At 33.5% G+C, this 21,185-nt stretch overlaps 1 protein-coding gene across 1 annotated transcript in view; it reads left to right on the top strand.

Moving 5' to 3' along the window:
- LOC114332052 (uncharacterized) overlaps window positions 1-21,185 on the top strand; it is a 149,292-nt gene that overhangs the window by 75,250 nt on the left and 52,857 nt on the right. The window contains exons 5-7 of the mRNA XM_050641406.1: window positions 2,035-2,251; window positions 19,213-19,248; window positions 19,414-19,458. Coding sequence (XP_050497363.1) covers window positions 2,035-2,251; window positions 19,213-19,248; window positions 19,414-19,458 — 298 coding nt within the window. The remainder of the gene's footprint in view (window positions 1-2,034; window positions 2,252-19,212; window positions 19,249-19,413; window positions 19,459-21,185) is intronic.

The following is a 21,185-nucleotide window of genomic DNA, read 5'->3' as shown; positions in this document are numbered from 1 at the left end:
AATATAAGGTTTTGTAACATTATACAGGGTAGGTTAAAAAATAATTACGTTTTCTTATTAATTTCGTAGCAATATTCACACTCTGTAGGATTGTAGTAGTTTGACATAATAAACTCTATTTATGTTCAAATGATTTTTAATATAGTCTACTATTGTTAACAATTATTGGTATAGCTAAACTTTAATTTTAGTATACAGGGTGGGTCGAAACTCGGAATGAGTATTTTCTTAGTTTTCTTGAATGGAACACCCTATATTTTAGTATTGCAATAAAATGATATTACACGGTACTGTTTTATTTCTTAAGCATTCCCTATACCTAACTGCTTTAATTCGTGCTTAATTGTTAATCGCACCAACAATCTTAACTTCGATTGTATTTTGATAGCTCAACCATTATTGGCAATTTTAAGTATCAGTCTAGATTAATATGTATTTATTTCCAAAAACTTATTTGTAATTGAATATTTTCACGGCCAACCTAATACAATTTCACATATTTTGTGTTGCAATTAATGTTTGGCTTGAATCACCAATAACTCACAAATTAAAGCAGTTAGGTATAGGGAATGCTTAAGAAATTAAAAAGTACCATAAAATAACATTTCATTACAATACTAAAATACAGGGTGTTCCATTTAAGAAAACTTAGAAAATACTCATTCCGAGTTTCGACCAACCCTGTATACGAAAATAAAAAATTTAACTATACCAATAATTCCTAACAATAGTAGACTATATTAAAAATCATTTGAACATAAATAGAGTCTATTATGTCAAACTACTACAATCCTACAGGGTGTGAATGTTGCTACGAAATTAATAAGAAAACGTAATTATCTTTTAACCTACCCTGTATAATATTACAAAATCTTATATTTAAAGACAGAAGAAACCGAGGAAAATCCAAAAATGTGAAAATATATAGGGTGTCCCATTTAAAAAAACGAAGTTACAATCAACTTCCGGTATAACCGGAAGTAGCAAAGAGACCAAAATATTTTCATTAAATAGTTCACACCTCAAAACCCCTGTATTCCAATTTTCATGATTTTCTTACCTTTAGTTCTCGAGATATTTTTAATATGCCCTTTATCTGCCTCACCCTGTATACTAAAATTAAACGTTACGCTATATTAATAATGTTTAACAGTAGTAGACTATATTAAAAATCGTTTGAACATAAATAGAAATTCCGATATCAAATCACGGATTCTACAGGGTGTGAATATTGCTAGCAAATTAACTAAAAAACGTAATTATCTTTTAAACTACTTCGAATAATATTACAAAACCCTATATTTGTTTAAAGAAGGCGTCGAGGAGAATCCAAAAATGAAAAAATATACAGGGTGTTCTATTTAAAAACACATACCTAAGTTTGTGTCGCCCTGTCAATACGGGCCCTATCACAACATTTTTAAGTGATAGTACTATCTGTACCCCAACTTTTACCTTAATAACTTTTTTGTCGTATCTCTTACGACACACGAGTAATTGGACTTTGTCACACTAATGCCCCACCCTGTATTTAATTTAATTTTTAATATAATAATATTTAATTAAAAAGCTATTGATTTTCATTTCAGAGCAACTTCAACCTCTCACCCCCCATCCGGCCATGCCAGGCACTCTTCGTAACAAAGGTCTTCGAACTAGGCAAAGATTTAGGCGATAATCAATGACAAAATGCTACACAATATTCTCTGCGTTATCTCAATGATATCACCTACAACTTTCACGGAGAAGATCAAGAGTTAATAACAGAGTGCGATAGAAGCTGTGCAGATACCCGGTCTCTTCTATTGTTTCTTCCTCCAGTCCAGCTACAAGAACTGGACTCTGGACTGGACTGGATTACATCTCTCTTTTATTCATCTATTCCACATTTCCACAACTTCTTTTGGGTTGCCCTGGTCCTCTTCTTAATAATACTTGCCACACTTTTCAAATGGAATATATTCTTGTAATTTTTCATATGTTTTATTTAATTTTTTATTTATTTAATTAAAAAACTGTTGATTTTAATTTCAGAGCAACTACAACCGCTCACCCCCTATTCGCACATGCCAGGCATTGTTCGTAGCAAAAGCCTTCGAACTGTGTAAAGGTATCGGCGATTATCAATGCCAAAATGCTACACAATATTCTCTACGTTATCTCAATGATCTGACCTACACCTTTCACGAAGAAGATCCAGTGTTAATAGCTGAATGCGAGAGAAGCTGTCCAGAAACAGGGGCTCTATTAGGTTAAACTGACTGTCCATTTTCAGGTGGATTGTATTTCGTATCCATATATTTTTATGACAAACTTAAGGATTGTTAAAGGTTTTGATACCCATTTAATAATCTCAAACTAACATTTTTAAAGCCCTATTTCATTTTTGTCTTCTATCATCTGTAATTCATATTTTAGTTTAAGATGTCGTTCATAATTTTTAAAAGCACCAACATGATAAAACAGAAAGTGACTTTGACAATAAATACAAAAAATGAAAGCTAAGTAGTGCAAAATAATAAAAAAATGTGAATTATTTCCAAATAAAATATTCTTATCAGTGATTAAAAATAAGATTTTATTTAATAATCTGGAACAACAACAGTCCAAGTAAAAGAGGTGAGCAATGAAGCCAACAGATTGATTGTGTTTGTAAACACTGAAAAGAATATTTTAGACAAGAAAAAATATGTTTATGGTCACTAGCGTTTTGTGGTTTTCTTTAATTAGCAAAAGAATGTCAATCTTACAACCCATAAAAGCGTTTTTTTTTTCACATGCAAGGAAAAAGGATTCATAGAAAAATATGTCAAAACTATAAGTAGATCCTATAAAAAAGACTGAGCAAAGACTGAATTTTGGCAAGAGACGGAGAAAAATGTTTTTCCACCTACCTCTACCGAAAGTATACTTTTCCGGACCTGATTGTAGGGAGCAAAGTTGTACTTTTCCTCCCTAGGGAGGAAAATATTTTTCCTCCCTAGGGAGGAAAAGTAAAAGTGACGTCATGGTATTTCATTCATGAAATGTAACTTATTGACGCCCTGTACAATATCTATTTTCTATTACGTAAGTTTCTATACATTTTAACGTTTATTTATAAAACACTCTGTATTTTGCAGAATGGTAAAAAACAGTAAATTGTTATTTTGATTTAACAATGTTTACATTATTAATTTGACTTATATTTGACAGTTGACAGTTATATTGTACGTACTTGTTAGTTTTAGTTCTAATAAATTTTGTTGGTTAGTTACATAAATAAATTAAGTAAAAATGAAAAAATGACTTGTTATTTGAGGAAGGTGGAAAAACCATATGTATAACATGGGAGTAAAGTGCCTTTTCCTCCCTTGAATGATTACTGCCCTCCGCTACGCGTCGGGCAGTAAACTTCATTCTCGGGAGGAAAAGTAGCACTTTCCTCCCTTGTTATACAAATAGCTATATTCTGTTATTGGATTCGTTGAACAGGGATTATAATATGTTTACTTAGTCCAATAAATCGCATTAAAGACCATGGAAACTTTGATGACAAGAGAAGCGAATAGGTGTAAAGAAATGTATATAAGATGTGATAAAACCATATTAATCTACTACTTTCCTCTTGGTATTTTTTGGTATTTATGTCTCCCAATATCTCATCTAGCCCATCCACTTCGATTTGAGTGGTCTATGCTTCAAACCACGCGCTGGTCGTATGGAGCTGCCTAATAAATGCTTAAATTGGTGTGTAAGACCTTAGATTTTTGAAAAAATCTCTCCTGAAAGTTTTTTTAATTAGTATTTGAATATGCTTCAGCTGAAAAAGATTGAAAAATTAGGGAAAAATTTTAGAACAAAGAATTCACGTTACATTCCTCTATTTTACTATTTTATCTCGAATATCGTGGAAAGCACTATATATGTGAAAAATAGATTGAATTAAAGTTTTTCGCACATATCCAGGATAACCGGTTGACAGATAGGTCAGTAACTTCGATTCTTTTGCGCTAAAATTTTTCCTAAATTCCTAAACAGTTTCAACTGGAATTCAACTCAAATTTCAATTATAAAGAATCTTTTGGAGCCATTTTTACAAAAATTTAATGTCTCACTCACAACAATCAACATACAGCTCGCGACTGGAGACATAAAAATTTAAAAGTAGTAGTTTAAAATACATATCTGCAACTTTGGACTGGGATGGCCATAATGGATGAGCAGTACCGTAAGAAATGGGAACTTACGGCACGGTGTCACTCATTGACCCGGAATATACCGAACACCGGGATACAGATAGATATTGTTTCATACTACGATAAGCTGAAAAGTAGGTATAATGAGTTTAGAAAAAGAAGAATCAGTATTATCTTATTTTTTGTGCTGGGAATGAAAAATCACAAAAAATGCACAAATAATGTGGGCAAATTTACAATGTGGGCAAAGGTCGTAATACCAAATAAATATTTTAATTGGAAGTATACAATGAAAGGATAGTAAACAAAGGAATCCAATACAAGGAATATTAAGATATAGGCATTAATTATTTGTCATAAATTTTTCCTTTAAACTGTGTAAAACTGCTGTCAAAATACCCTCTTCAAAATACCACGTAGTTCACTTCATCTGTTAACATCACAATCATACAGTATGGTATGGTGCAAATGTCTGGAATAAATTCAATATTTCGTAAACGCGACTTTAAGAAAAAATCCCGAAACAGGTCGATTTTTATTTTTAAGTTACGATATTTTGGGGTATGTTTCATACTAGTGACGTCATCCATATGGACGTGATAACGTAATCGATGATTTTTTTAATGAGACTAGGGGTCGTGTGGTAGCTCCTTTGAAAGGGTATTCAATTATGTATTCAGTAATATAAATATTAACAGAATTGTTTATACACAGTGACAAACAAAATATTTTTTTAAGTTAAATTAATTGACAAAAAAGGAAGAATGTATGTAATTTATTTAATTCAAAATACATTTTACTATTGTCAGAAAACAGAAAAAAATGTTTATTTAAAAAATAAACATTGTTTTTCGCTTAAATTCAATTTTCAAACCAGCTCCCGCCAACCACCTGCCTCTTGGAAGTTTGAGCATTTAATTTAAGCGACAAGCCATGCTTATTTGTCAAATGAACATTTTTTTTCTGTTTTCTGACAATAGTAAAATGGATTTTGAGTTAAATAAATTACATATATATTATTTTTTTTGTCAGTTAATTTAATTTAATTTTTTTTTGGACACTGCGTATATAAACAATTATGTTAATATTTATATTACTAAATGCAGAATTGAATACCCTCTCAAATGAGCTATCATACGACCCCTAGTCTCATTTAAAAAATCATCGATTACGCCATCACGTCGATGACGTCACTCGTATGAAATATATGGCAAAATATCGTAATTTAAAAATAAAAATCGACCTGTTTCGGGATTTCTCCTTAAAGTCACCGGTTTACGAAATATCGAATTTATTCCATACATTTGCACCATACTGTATAATTTCAGTTCGTACGCTTTATACGACCAATATATTTGTTAGGTTGATGCATAAAAGCAAGCTACAAAATGCTTATAGTTCCAAAACAAATATGGAAATACATAACTGCTACCTTTAGCCAAGAGGAATAAGCAAAAAATATCCTGTTGCAGACTGATCTGGTCAAGTATTTAACATAGGGCTCCAAAACAAAAACCTTTACTTCCTGCAGAAAGTAGATAAAGATAGCATTTTTTGAATTAACATAAGAGTTGTTTTTAACATAAAAGGTTTTTGTGTAAAATCTGAGAAAGCTTGCATTTTAACGGAATCATCCGCGAAGCTTATAAACACCGAATAAAGAAATCCAAAATGACAGGATTCCACGTATAAATTACAAAAAAAAAAACAAAAATGAATAAACATTTTCAATTTCGTTGCAACACGAAACTACAGCCGCATCATTATTCCAGTTCAATCAGAGAGTGCAGCAAGCACCTCTACCGGTTTCAAAACTTATTAGTCTCTCATCAGGAGGCACATATGCTGCTCTCTCTCTGACCCAACTAGAACAAACCCAGGCGTGTAGTCACGGATTGCAACGAACGAAATGGCAGGGATGCCCTAGCGACAACTGTTATCAAAAAACTAAGTTTTCAATCTAATAGCACATAAAACAACATCCAAAAATGTTATTCTACATCCTGCCAGACTGAAAACAATGGGAACCTTCTCTAGTAACACCTCCGAGGCTTCTACAATTTCACCTTAGGCTTCTCGGAGGTATTACCAGGGAAGGCTCCCATTGTTTTCAGTCTGGTAGGATGTACAATAACATTTTTGAATGTTGTTTTATGTGCTATTAGATTGAAAACTTAGTTTTTTGATAGCCGTTGCCGCTAGGGCATCCCTGTCATTTCGTTCGTTGCAATCCGTGACTGCACGCCGGGGTTTGTCCTAGTTGGGTCAGAGAGAGCAGCATATGTGCCTTCTAATGAGAGACTAATAAGTTTCGAAACCGGTAGAGGTGCTTGCTGCACTCTCTGATTGAACTGGAATAATGATGCGGCTGTAGTTTCGTGTTGCAACGAAATTGAAAATGGTTATTCATTTTTGATTTACATGTTTACTCCGATTGGAGTACGAAGGGAACCATTCTCGTTGGAACTTTACCGCGCTGAGCAGATGGGACGTGAATTATAAATTGTAAAATTCCCTCATCTTCCTTAGTCTCAGCATCCGTTATGGCTTGCAAATTGTAGAAGTCTCGGAGGTGTTACCAGAGAAGGTTCCCATTGTTTTCAGTCTGGTAGCATGTAAAATAACATTTTTGGATGTTGTTTTATGTGTTATTAGATTGAAAACTTAGTTTCTTAGTTTTTTTTACCAAAAAAACCTTTGTAAAAGGTATATTTTTTTAAAATATCCCTTTCGGGTTACATCACAGAACGTTTTTGGAATGAATTTTCCATCTTCAGTGCTACTACAAGGTATACATGTTTAAAATCATTAAATACATGGATGAAAACACTTTAAATGTTATAAAACTGATGTTATTAGTTATATTACATTGTTGGTGATAATTTTATAGGATGTTTAAATTTTAAGATGGTTCACTTCATGGCAACTTAAAACTTCCAACTAGGGGTTTGCTGGCCCGGAAAAAACCTCTCTGCACGAACCTTAGATAGCAACTCTAGCAACTCTCAGTTGCTATCTAAGGTCCGTTTAGAGAAGTTTTCTCCAAGTTAGCAACCCCCTAGTTGGAAGTTTTACGTTACCATGAAGTGAACCACCTTAAAATTTAAACATTCTATAAAATTATCAGCAAGAATGTAATACTAGGGTCATTCCTATACCCCTGAGAAAGAGTGCGATGTGCTGGGCGAAATCTGGCAACAATGCCTTACATATCAACTCTCCCTCTCTCTTACCTCACCACTTTGGCCTCACTGCATTGCTCACTGTTGGCCTAGCAGCCTTTAAAGATGGAGTTCACGGTCGCTGTTCCCCCAATGTGAAATTCATGCTGTGATACGTTTTTTAAATTCAAAATGGATTTCACCTATTGACATTCATCATCAGTTAATCGAAATTTATGGGTAAAAGTGCATACCTGTGCAACATGTTAGCAAATGGTGTAGAGAATTTAGTGAAGGCCGAACGGAAATTCACGATGCATCTGAAGACCTTCCGCACCCATCTTCATCGTGAATTTCCTTTTGTTGCAAATATCTTGAACAGATATGCACTTTTACCCATAAACTTCGATTAACTGACAATGAATGTCATTAGGTGAAATCCGTTTTGCATTTAAAAAACGTATCACAGCATGAATTTTACATTCGCGGTAACAGCGACCGTGAACTCCATCTTCAAAGGCTGCTAGGAAGATATTGAGTAATGTAGCTCCAGGATTTGACCTGATCAAAGGCCGTCTTATTAAAAAACTCCCAAGAAAAGGTATCGTGCTAGTAACAACAATATTCAACGCACGACTATACTACGACTAGGATACTTCCCGGCCCAGTGGAAAGTCGCCGAACTTATACTTATTCTGAAACCTGGAAAACCTACAAATGAAGTAACTTCATACAGACCAATCAGCCTGCTGCCAGTCCTTGGTAAACTCCTAGGAAAACTACTCATAACCCGATTTAATCCCATAATAGACGAAAACCACCTGATTCCTGAACACCAATTCGGATTCAGAAAGGATCATAGAACAATTGAACAGATACACAGAGTAGTGGACGAAATAAATGAAACATTTAAGCAAAAAAGTTACTGCACGACTGCTTTCTTAGATGTGAGTCAAGCCTTTGATAAGGTTTGGCATGGTGGTCTACTGTTTAAATTTAAAAAATCACTCCTCCAAACACTGTACATTATTATGGAATCCTACCTAAAAGAAAGATATTTTACTGTGAGGTACAGACAGACAACATCAGAAATCACATTGATAAAGGCAGGGGTACCACAGGGCAGTGTTCTTGGTCCACTTCTCTATTTTATGTACACAGCTGAACTTCCAGTAAGCAACCCAACAATCACAGCTTCCTTTGCAGATGATAAAGCGATAAATGTCAAACACAAAGACCCAGTCATAGCTGCAAGAATTCTACAACAACATCTAGTGAAAATTCAGGATTGGACAAGAAACTGGAGAATCAAAGTCACCCAAGTAAAATCAGTGCAGGTTACATTTACCAAATGCAGAGGTACAATGGTCTTTTACACTAAATGAACAAAATCTGCCTCAATCTGACAGCGTCAAGTATTTAGAGATGCACTTAGACAAAGGACCTGGAGAAAACACCTTTTCAACAAAAAAAAACAACTTGGCTTGAAACTCAGCAAATTCTATTGGCTACTGAGACGACAGTAAAAACTTGGTTTGAAAAACAAATTATTGGTTTATAAAGTAGCCTTAAAACCAATATGGACCTATGGTGTATAACTATGGGGTACGGCCGCAAACTCAAACATAGAGGTATTGGAACGCTTTCAGTCAAAGCTACTACGGACTATAACAAATGCACCTTGGTTTATACCAAACAGAGAAGTCCTAGACGATCTTCAAGTAGCCACAATTAAGGAAATAGTAAGTGAATACAGCAGCCGCTATTTGGTAAAATTGGAAAACCACCCAAACAATCTTGCACTAAACCTGCTAGATAATAGTGAGCAGACTCGGAGACTGAAGAGGCACAAACCATTGGAGCTACCACATAAGTTCTAAGCAGCAGTGAAGTGAAATGAAGTGAAGTACCTAGCGTTAAAGGCACATTTCAACAATCAAAGAGACTAGTGAAGTTTTTTGTTTTCGCTGGATAACAAATCCAAATTTATACATAAACCCTTTTGTACAAACAAAAAACATGCTTATAATTTTTATGTATTGATTGCATGTAGTAAATAAACTTTAATAAAAAAAGGCTGCTAGGCTGACACTGAGCAATGCAGTGAGACGAAATTGATTGGTAAGAGAGAGGGAGAGTTGATGTGTAAGCCAGTGTTGCCAGATTTCTCCCAGCACTTCGCATTGTTTCTCAGCGGGATAGGGAACCTTACTTTGCGAATGACCCTCGTATAATACCAATTTTATAACATTTAAAGGGTTTTCACCCTTGTATTTAGTGGCTTTAAACACGCTTACCTTATAGCAGTACAGAAGAAAGTTTCATTCAGAAACCGTTCTATGATGTAGCCCGAAAGGGAGCTTTTAAATCAATATACCTTTAATTATTTGACGCTTGTAATTATTAATAACTAAAAACTGCAGGAAAAGTATATATTTTGTCCAAGAGGCCCATTTGCTTATAAAACTTGTTATATATGTTAAATACCTAACTGGTCAGAATTGTGGGCAGATTATTTCTCTGAGCTACTTTGTCGTTTTTATTACCTATTATATCGTTTCTTAAGTTTGGTGTAAAATATATGGAATATGCAGTATCATCTGAAGCAGCTGGAAAGATTGATCTCTTCTGAATATCACCATACCCTGTTATAAGAACTTGTTGTATCTATACAACACTGAACGCAACGTTCAGTGATATTTATTATCATTGTAACCTGTATGTACCTATATAGTTAAATGTAGCTTCACCAGAAGTACTATTTAAAAATCGTTGTCACTTGAAATATATAATCTGACTCTATGAATTATTCTTATTTACAAAACTGTTTAAATATTTATTAATGTCGAAGAATATTTTGACTTTTCAGAGTTATTAGATTTATTTTTGTAACAAGTTTTTGTTGTTAAGGTAGCATTTCCAATGTAGATTTTAAAGTTTAAAGTATTTGTCAAGAACGAAGTGCAGATGCTACTTTAAAAATAATCTATTTTTTAGTATTTTCCATAGTTACATTAAGTTTATCTAAATATTTTGTAATGTTAAACTTTTATTAAATGTGGAGAAATGCATAACTTTGTGTTTTAATTAGTACAAACTTTATTATCGTATTAACGTATCCGACAAGGTGATACGTTGTCACTTAAACTTTTCATATCGGCTCTAGAAAAAGCGATCAAAACCCTCGAATGGAGTGACAAAGGAATAAAATGTGGACAGAGAGATGCTACACCACCTAAGCTACGCAGACGATATAGCCTTGATTGCAGATAGAGCGGGCTGTATCGTCGCCCCCGTTAGCAAAATTATTCCGATTCGATTTTTTTGCACAAACTTACTCAAAAAGAGGTCCTTGTAACAAATCCACAGGGTGCCAGGCGGTGCCGTAATCGAAAAATTGTTTAAACAATTTCTTTCAAACAAATTCACAAAAATAATATTTCATTTGAAAAATGCGAAAATGCCCATTTTCAAGGCTTAAATGGATGACTGATGAAATTCTGGAATTCATTGAGCAGAGAAGAAAACTGAAAGGTAACAAGACAGAATACAAGGAAAAACAGAAACTAATTAAACAAAAAATAAAGGTGGCTAAAGAAAAATGGATGGAAGATAAATGCAAGGAATAGGAAAAGCTGTATGAAAAACATAATACGTTTAATATATTTAAAAAAGTTAGAGAAGTAGCTGGTCATTATCATAAGAAAACTCCACATACTATAACCGATTCGTCGGGAAAAATGATAATAGACGAACATGAAGTTCGAACAACCTGGTGTAATTATATAAATGAACTGTATAATGACGATAGACCCGAAGAACTGGAGACTTTAGATGAAGATGAATGACCAGAAATACTAAAATCAGAAATACTACATGCTATAAAATTGGCAAAAAACAAGAAAGCCGTTGGCCCTGACAACATACAGCCAGAGATGTTAAAGCTCATAAATGAAGAAAACATTGGAATACTGGTCAAACTTTTCAATGATGTTTATTCGAGTGGTGATATCCCTGTAGATTGGTTAAAGTCCGAATTCATAATCATACCAAAAAAGCAACGTCCGAAAAACTGTAGCGATTATAGAATGATAAGCCTTAGCGAACGGCTCCACGAGCGACAAATTTACGCCAGCAGTAGCCGTAAAACGAACTTAAGGTTCCGCGGAACGGAATAGGAATAGCCGAACTGAACCGACTACGCACAAGACCTGTAGTCGGTTCAGTTCGGCTATTCCTATTCCGTTCCGCGGAACCTTAAGTTCGTTTTACGGCTACTGCTGGCGTAAACTTGTCGCTCATGGAGCCGTTCGCTTATGAGCCACACTTTGTAAATATTTCTACGTATCATCCACAGTAAAATCAGAGATAAATGTTAAGAAGACCAGGGTAAAACACAATTTGGCTTCAGAAATGGACTGGCAACCCAGGACTCACTATTTGCACTAAATGTATTATTGCAGAAATGCCGAGATCAAAGGAAAGACGTATTTTCTGTATTTCTTGACTATGAAAAGACCTTTGATCGAGTACAACATCACAAATTAATTAAAATATTAAAGGATATAGGAGTTGATAGTAAAGACGTACGAATCATAGAAATATTATACTGGCGTCAAACAGCGACAGCTTGCATCAATGGAAAATCAACAGAAATATGTAAAATACAAGGAGGTGTCAGACAGGGTTGTATACTGTCCCCACTGTTGTTCAATTTATATTCAGATATAATATTTAAAGAAGCGCTGTATAATTTGGAATAGGGCGTGAAAGTTAATCGAATTCTGATAAATACAATCAGGTATGCAGACGATACAGTTATTTTAAGTGATGACATGAATGGATTACAATGCCTTTTAAATGCCATTGACACAGTGGAAAGAGAGTTTAGCCTAAACATAAATTGTTCAAAAACAAAATATATGGTGTTTAGCCGTTTGGCAGATCAAGTTTCACGGTTGTATGTTGATGTTGATGGTCACATAATTCAAAGAGTACCCAGTTTTAAATATCTTGATTGCCATATTACTGAACAACTAGATCCAGATAAAGAGATGAAATACAGAATCGAGATAGCCCGCACATTTTTAAAAATGAGGTCATTCTTCTGTAATGATAACTTAAAACTTCAACTTCGAAAGCGCATGATTAAATGTTACATTTGTTCAGTCATGGATATTAAAAATATACACCATTAATCGTTTGGAGGCCTTTGAAATGTGGCGTACACTAAAAATACCATGGACGGACGCGTGGAGGCCACAACAAGAAACACTACGAATCAGGGGACGCCACAACCTCAAGCGTGTTATCAGCAACTGGATACAAGCCACACAAGACAGAATCAGATGAAAAGAGCTGAGGGATACCTGTGTTCAGCGGTGGATGCGAGCTCGGGAGCCAGTTAAGGTGCGCCGATCAAAAAGTTACATATTGAACTTATTACACATAACCAAACTTATATGGAATCATCTGATATTTCTTTTTTCTTATTTCTTATTTCGTGCGAATTTAAAAAAAAACGAACACACGAAGTCAAACATAATTTAATTTAAAGCAATGTAATAACAAATACGTAACAATTAAATAAAACAATAAAGTATGTAACAAACAAAATAAAACTAGTTGTTTTAAAGTCAAAAGAATAAAAAATTTCACTGTAAAACTAATAATGTTTATTGTAGTAAAGAAAAAGAGAGACGTTCTCACAAACAATTTATTTTACAACTGACGACCGGTTTCGCTGTCTATACTTTGCACAGCATCTTCAGGTCCCAGTTAAAGTAAAATTAAATGTTTACGGTATCAGGAATGAATACCGGAAACATTTAATTTTACTTTAACCGGGACCTGAAGATGCTGTGAACGGTTAAACATAATCCGTTAATCAAACTACGGAGAACAAAGAACATCGACACACGGGATATAAGAATAATAAATAATCTGTATTATGAACAAGAAGCTGTCATAAGAAAAAAAATTTAAACACCAATAAAATCAAAATCAAAAGAGGCGTTAGACAGGGCTGTGTCTTGTCGCCATCACTCTTTAATGCATACTCAGAAGAAATATTCAAAAAAGCATTAGAAGATGAAGTAGCAGGCATAAAAATAAATGGCCTACCCCTATGTGAAATTAGATACGCCGATGACACAATACTAATAGCAGAAACTATTACAGATCTACAAAGAATTTTAGATAAGGCTGTTGCAACGAGTGAAGAATTTGGTCTATCACTAAACATAAAGAAAACGAAATTCATGGTTATATCAAAGAAAAATATTATAAACATCAATCTACACGTAAATAATAAGACGATAGAACGAGTTCAGAATTATAACTATTTAGGGACAAACATTAGTGAAACAAACGATTATACCAAAGAAATCCGAATTAGAATAGAAAAGGCTAGAAGTGCATTCACTAATATGAAACAAATATTATGTAGTAGAGACCTCAGCCTAAATCTTAGAAAGCGAGTACTAAAATGTTATGTATTTTCTGTTCTTTTGTATGGTGTGGAGACATGGACTCTCAATAAACAATGCGTCAATAGATTGGAAGCATTTGAGATGTGGACGTATCGAAGAATGCTGAGAATCTCCTGGACAGACAGAATAACCAATGAGGAAGTACTAAGGAGAATACAGAACAGCAGGGAGATACTGGATTCCATCAAAATAAGAAAACTTCAATACTTGGGTCATATAACACGTGGTGACAGATATGAACTCCTAAAATTAATTATGCAGGGAAAGATTCAAGGAAGGCGCAGCATAGGTAGGAGAAAAATGTCCTGGCTGAGAAATCTCAGAGAATGGTTTGGATGCACCTCAGCTGAACTCTTTCGGGCTGTAGTGTCAAAAGTGAGAATAGCAATGATGATTGCCAACCTTCGTCGCGGAGATGGCACGTAAAGAAGAAGAAGATGCTGTGCAAAGTATATATAGACAGCGAAACCGGTTGTCAGTTGTAAAATAAATTGTTTGTGAGAACGTCTCTCTTTTTCGTTACTACAATAGTATGGACTCACACATGCAACCCATTCATTATTTTAATAATGTTTAAATTGTTTTTATTTATTTTTTTTATTTTTTTTGTAGTCAATGTTATTACCTCTAATCCTATGTAAGCTTCAGTTTGCGTGGGCACGCTCCTAATCAAATTTCAACATTTTGTTATGGTAGGTTGCTCCATTCTTCAAAAGCAGCTTCTACTAGCCGTGCGGTGCTTTGTGGATTATCCTGGCGAGCCCTAATTTTTCTTTAAATCGTATCCCACAAATATTCTATAGGGTTAAGCTCGGGTGAGCAAGCAGTCCACTCCAAACAAGTGATACCTTCTGCTTCAATGATGTCTCTAGTCACTCTAATGGTATGTGGAGATCCATTATCATGCATAAAAATTAAATTTTTTCCTGTTGCATCTCTACGGACCCTAACTACAGGTTACTGACATACCTGTGAGCAGTTAAAGTTGATTGGATGAAAATTAAAGGAGTTTTTTTACGGATCACAATTACCAATTACTCTCCAGAACATTATACTTCCCCTTGTATATTTGTCAACAGATCTGACAGTTTTCGTTCTTGCTTGTCTTCTTCGACCTCTAAGTACCTACACGATTTCGTGGGTCATCTGATTTTACACAAATCCTGACTCTTCTTCTTATCGTTTCAACTGAAAAAGTTATACCTGTAGCTTCCAAAAGCTGCCTTTGGAGCTGCAGGTGAGAAATGGTTGGGTGTTTTCCAGCTGATTGGACAATTAAACGATCTTGGAGACCGTTATTAGTTTTTGGCGACTTTCCCTTGCTTTACTTTTAAGCTTTCCGAATTCCTGTCACCTAGCATAGGTTTTGGACAGAACGCCCTGTGTTACGCATAACTCCACAGCTATGTCCCTCGGAGAACATTACTTTCTCCACAAGACCAATATCTTTCCCCGTTGTAAGTTCTATAACCCCACATGAGGCATATTTTCGTTTTTGGGCGCAAAAGTTAGTTTATTTATTTTCGTTCAATTTGCAACTCAAGCAAATAACCTATACCGTACCTATCTATACAGGGTGTAACAAAAATACAGGTCATAAATTTAATCGCGTATTCTGGGACCAAAAATAGTTCGATTGAACCTAACTTACCTTAGTACAAATGTGCACGGAAAAAAAGTTACAGCCCTTTGAAGTTACAAAATGAAAATCGATTTTTTCTAATATATCGAAAACTATTAGAGATTTTTTATTAAAAATGGACATATGGTATTTTTATGGCAGTAATATTTTAAGAAAAAATTATAATGAAATTTGGACACCCCATAAAAATTTTATGGGGGTTTGTTTCCTTTAAACCCCCCCAAACTTTTGTGTACGTTTCAATTTAATTATTATTGTAGCGCCATTAGTTAAACACCAGTTTTTAAAAACCTTTTTGTCTCTTAGTACTTTTTCCAAAAGTTAGTTTTTATCGAGATATTTGAATATTTGTGAAATCCACCACATATTTGTATATGGGAAAGTACGATTATGGAGACTTGGTAATAATATGAAAATTTATTTATGATTTACATTATTAGGTATATTTTGAACCATCTCCAAAAAAGAAGCCACATCTCGATAAAAGATGCTTTATCAAAAAATACAAAGAGGCAAAAAAGTTTTAAAAACACTGTGTTTAAGTAATGGTACCACAGTAACAGTGGTGCACCCAGGGGGGGGGTTTGGGGGTTAAAACCCCTCCCAGAGGATATAATAAAGATATATAAAGAATAATAGTAAATCACTAAAATCGCCTAAACCTGTAACTGTTTTAAAGTAAGACGGATCCTTATGAAACCTTTTGCATTCAGGGAAATTCTTGAATACTTGGCATGAATAATTACAAATAAGAATTGCATTCTTGTAGACGGAAAATCCATTTTCCAAAGTGCATTTCAAAGTTTTTACACAATAAAAATTCACAACTTCGAAAATAATCATGAGAATGAGTTTAATTTTCATATTCGGAGGATTTTGAGGTCGCTAAACAGGAACATCGGGTCAGCGAAGCTGTAAGAGGTACCTGGTGCCAAAAATCTACGCCATCTCTACGAGTTTTATAGAAATTCGTTATTGAAAATAATTTAATTATCTCGGAGTTTTAAGATCGCTGAATAAGAATATTGCAACGAAGATGCTGTTCGAGATACCTGGTGCCCTGTATCTACGTTGTCTTTGGGAATTGTATGAAAATTCGTAATAAAATTTGTTGCCCCTTGTTATTCCGGGGTTTTAAAGGTAACTAAGTTTTAATCATATACTCGGGGTTCTGGCATCAGTATATCTAAAAAAATTATTATTAATAGTAAAAAAAAATTCGAATTATTTTTTTTTATAATTTTCGCTCTGAACTAAAATAATTTACTGGTATTGTTACTCACCGTTGAATTTTATAACGAATTTCTATAAAACTTCAGAAGACGAAGTAGAGTCCGGGCACCAGGTAACTCATACTCATACAGCATCCTCCATGCAATATTTATTGCAAAATTCCAGGAGATAATATAGATACCGGGCACCAGGTACCTCCTACAGCATCGTCGAAGCAATATTCGGGTTCAGCGACCTCAAAAACCTCGGAATAAGTTTCAATTATTTTCATAATGAATTTCCATAAAACTCCTGCCTATTGGGATACCGGGCACCAGGTACCTCTTAAAGCTTCGCCGAACCCAGATTCCTGTTTAGCAACCTCAAAACCCCCGAGTATAAAAATAGAACTCATTTCCATGATTATTTTCTGAGTTGTGAATTTTTATTTTTTGACACATTAAGAAGCACTTTGGAAATACTTATTTATGAAACAGTTCGTGAAGTATGCTTTTCGCGAACGCACGCGATGTTTAGAGAACGAGCGACAACGGAGCGAGTGCTATACATCGCGTAAATTCGCAAAAAGTACTTCACGCACAGTTTGATATGATATTTTATCTACGATAAACAAATAAAAAAACTGCAACTCTTCGTCACTCGAATTCTTTTCTATTCTACAATTTTTAGAACTTTGACATTTAAAAATTCTAATTTCTTTTAAAACACAAAACTGTCAAAATTTTTATTGTAATTTATTGCTCATTGTGTCATCACCATCACAACGCGAAAGTTAAGGATATTTGATTATATGAAAGTGTGTCAAAAACAGTGCGAAAAAGTAAATTCCATTTAAAATACATTGTTACTTCACGCACCCTGTAAACCCTTCACGAACACTTTAAACCCTTCACGCACTGCTATCTATAATGACAATTTTTACTATACAATGTATATATACAATGTATTTATCTACTATATGTCATATTATGTATAAGTTTTTAGTTTGTGAAAACTGTCATTATAGATAGCAGTGCGTGAAGTAACAATGTATTTTAAATGGGATTTACTTTTTCGCACTGGTTTTTGACACATTTTCATATAATCAAATACCCTTAACTTTCGCGTTGTCATGGTGATGACATAATGAGCAATACATTACAACAAAAGTTTTGACAGTTTTGTGGTTTGAAAGAAGTTAGAATTTTTAAATGTCAAAGTTCTAAAAATTGTAGAATAGAAATGAATTCCAGTGACGAAGAGTTACAGTTTTTTTATTTGTTTATGGTAGATAAAATATTGTATGAAACTGTACGTGAAGTACTTTTTGCGAACTTACGCGATGTATAGCACTCGCGCCGCTGTCGCTCGTGCTCTAAACATCACGTGCATTCGCAAAAGCATACTTCACGAACTGTTTCATAAATAACTATTCTGTTTACAACAATGCAATTTTTATTTGTACCTCATGCCGAGCATTCAAGAATTTTCCTAATGCTCTCTCGAATCGAACGCAAAAGGTTTCATAACGTAATGCTTTATATCCTCGCCTACAGGAAAATGTAACTTGTTTTTCACAAACAATACAAAACAAATCTGTGTCTAAGTCAACCCCTCCCAGAGGAAAATTCTCGGTGCGCCAGCGCACAGTAATAGTTTAATTGGAACGTATACAAATATTTGGGGGGTTTAAAGGAACAAAACCCTCATAAAATTTTTATGTAAACATATTAAAAAAGAAGCCGCAACTCGATAAAAACTGCCTTATCGAAAAAATACTAAGAGGCAAAAAAGTTTTAAAAATATTTAATGTAACTAATGGCACCAGAATAATAATTTATTTGAAACGGACACAAAAGTTTGGGGGGGTTTAAGGGAACAAAACCCCCATAAAATTTTTATGGGGTGCACAAATTTCACTATAATTTTTCTTTAAGATATTCTTGCCATAAGAATGCCATATGTCCATTTTCAATAAAAAAGCTCTAATAGTTTTCGACATATTCGAAAAAATCGATTTTCATTTTGTAACTTCAAAGGGCTGTAACTTTTTTTGTGTGCATATTTGTACTAAGGTAAATTAGGTGCATTCGAACTATTTTTGGTCTCAGAATATGTGATTTAATTTATGACCTGTATTTTCGTTACACCCTGTATAGTACCTATACTATCTGATTGTCTTATCGATTTGTTTATTTTCAATAAGTTTTTTTCAAAAGAAATAAATATTGCTTTGAAATACATGGTGATTCCATATAAGTGTGGCTGTGTGTATTTGATGTGTACTTTAGTATACATCAAAAGATAAAAGCCCCTTGATATCTAAAATGCGGTGACACATCTGATAAAAATTATTTACTTTTTAGATAAAAATTGAAACATATATTACAGGTAGAAAACAATGTGCTGAACTAAATTATTTTCATAGATTAGATAAATGATGACAGATTATCGATAACAACAATACCTACTTTTTCATTCTATTAGTCTTTTGTGTATTGGTTTAGTGTACTTTAGCTTGTAATTGAAAATGCAGGATGAAAATCTATACAGTAACATGGAAAGTAAGTGTCTAATTTCCTTTAAAATATCTATCGTTCGGTTCAATGTTTTCTAAGGAAAAAAAAGGTCATACGCAGTAGATTTAAATTATGTCAAGAGTGTTTTTAGATCTAATGGTTTATAGACATGTAAGAACATATCGATAACAAAGGGTTGTATTTTTGCAGATATTGAATTAGACCATTTTTCCAGACAACAAAGTAATTTGACAGGTAATGTTTTTAATTGATTTCATTTTTTTCTACTGATATTAAAACTCTAATCTTTATTAGAGTTCTAATCAAATATTATAATCATATTAGTTTCTTTTCATTAAACTATTTTTTAAACTGTCAAAATTGTGCAATACTGCAAAACGTTGTAGCGGTGTTTTCAAGACTAGAAATTGTCAAACGAAAGGAATAAAAATAAATAGAAAATATTTAAATTATGCACCATAAGTTTTCTTGGTGGAGATTATAAACAAGCATGAAATATTGACTTTAAGGTGACAATCAGAAAATGCCTATTTTTAGACATAGACACAGACCTCCTCATATTCTTCCTTACTAATATTTATGAAGTACCTACATATTGTCGTCATTCATATATTCAGTACATGTATCCATATAATATGTACTGATGTCCATCAGGGAGTGAGACAGGAATATATATGTTACCGACCAAACCCGATTTCAGGACAAACTAGTTTTACCTAGGCCAAACTGGTTTATCCTGATATTAATACGGATACTGCCGGATAAACTAGTACGGCCTATTATAAACATTATAATATACCTATACAGGGTGTTTTATTGGGAAACGGAAATACTTTAACGGTGAATAGAGGTTACCGAGCCGGTTCTATATATACTACATTTTTTGCCCTGCCAACTTTTATAACCGAGTTACAGGGTGTTTTATCGATTTTGCCCATGTCTTTCCTAAGCCATAACTTTAGAACCACCCTGTATATTTTTTTGATATTTGGTACACATATGTCTCATTCAAAACCCAAACGACCGACATACTAACCATAAGAAAAATCCAGGCCCGGAATAACAAAAAATTATAAAGTAATTGTGACCTTAAAACAACACCCTGTATATTCAAATTTTGAAAATCTGTTTGCATACAAAAAGAGCACAAAACAGTAAATTTAATGGTTCGCTTCAATTTTTCGGCCAGACAATTTTATGACTTTAATTTTGAAATTATATTGAATTTTTTAAGAATAATTCTGACATTAAAAAGCAGGTATTATTAACTTTCAGTTATAAATTATTAAAGTTAATGAATAAATACTCATTTTAAAAATAATCAATACTTATTTACCACATTGGAACGACCCAATTACTAATGACAAGAAATATCCAGGTCCGGATTAACAAAAAAATATAAAGTAATTGCGACCTTGAACCAACACCCTGTATATTGAAATTTTGAAAATTTGTCTGCACATTTTAAAAGAGCATAAAAAACTGTGATTAAAGGTTCATTTTAATTTTTTCGCCGTTGATTTAATTACATCAATTTTGAAATTATATTGACATTTTAAAGAACTCTGAGATTAAAAACCTGGTATGTATTATTAACTTTTAATAATTTAATGTTAATGAATCAATACTTATTTTAAAAATACTTAATACTTATTTACTAAGCTGGCTTCATGGATTCTCTGGATTTGTAGCTGTATGCACATCATTAAAAATTAGAATTGCGAAAATTGGTATATTTTAATGATTTAGTAAAGAATTAAAAAAATAGCTATGTTTAATGAAAAAAAAATTGTTTAAATAATTCAACAATTTAACATAAATTAAAAATATTTGAACTATAACTGTTGCTAAAATTGTCCGCCATTTTGTTAGATGCATTTCCTTGCTCGTTTAAAAAGATTTCGAATCGATTTTCTAATTACATTGGGATTGGTTTTCATTTTTTGGCAGCTTCTTGTGAC

Source organism: Diabrotica virgifera, chromosome 10 (assembly GCF_917563875.1).
Source record: "Diabrotica virgifera virgifera chromosome 10, PGI_DIABVI_V3a".
Lineage (NCBI taxonomy): Eukaryota > Metazoa > Arthropoda > Insecta > Coleoptera > Chrysomelidae > Diabrotica > Diabrotica virgifera.
This window is presented reverse-complemented; position numbering and strand designations above follow the sequence as displayed.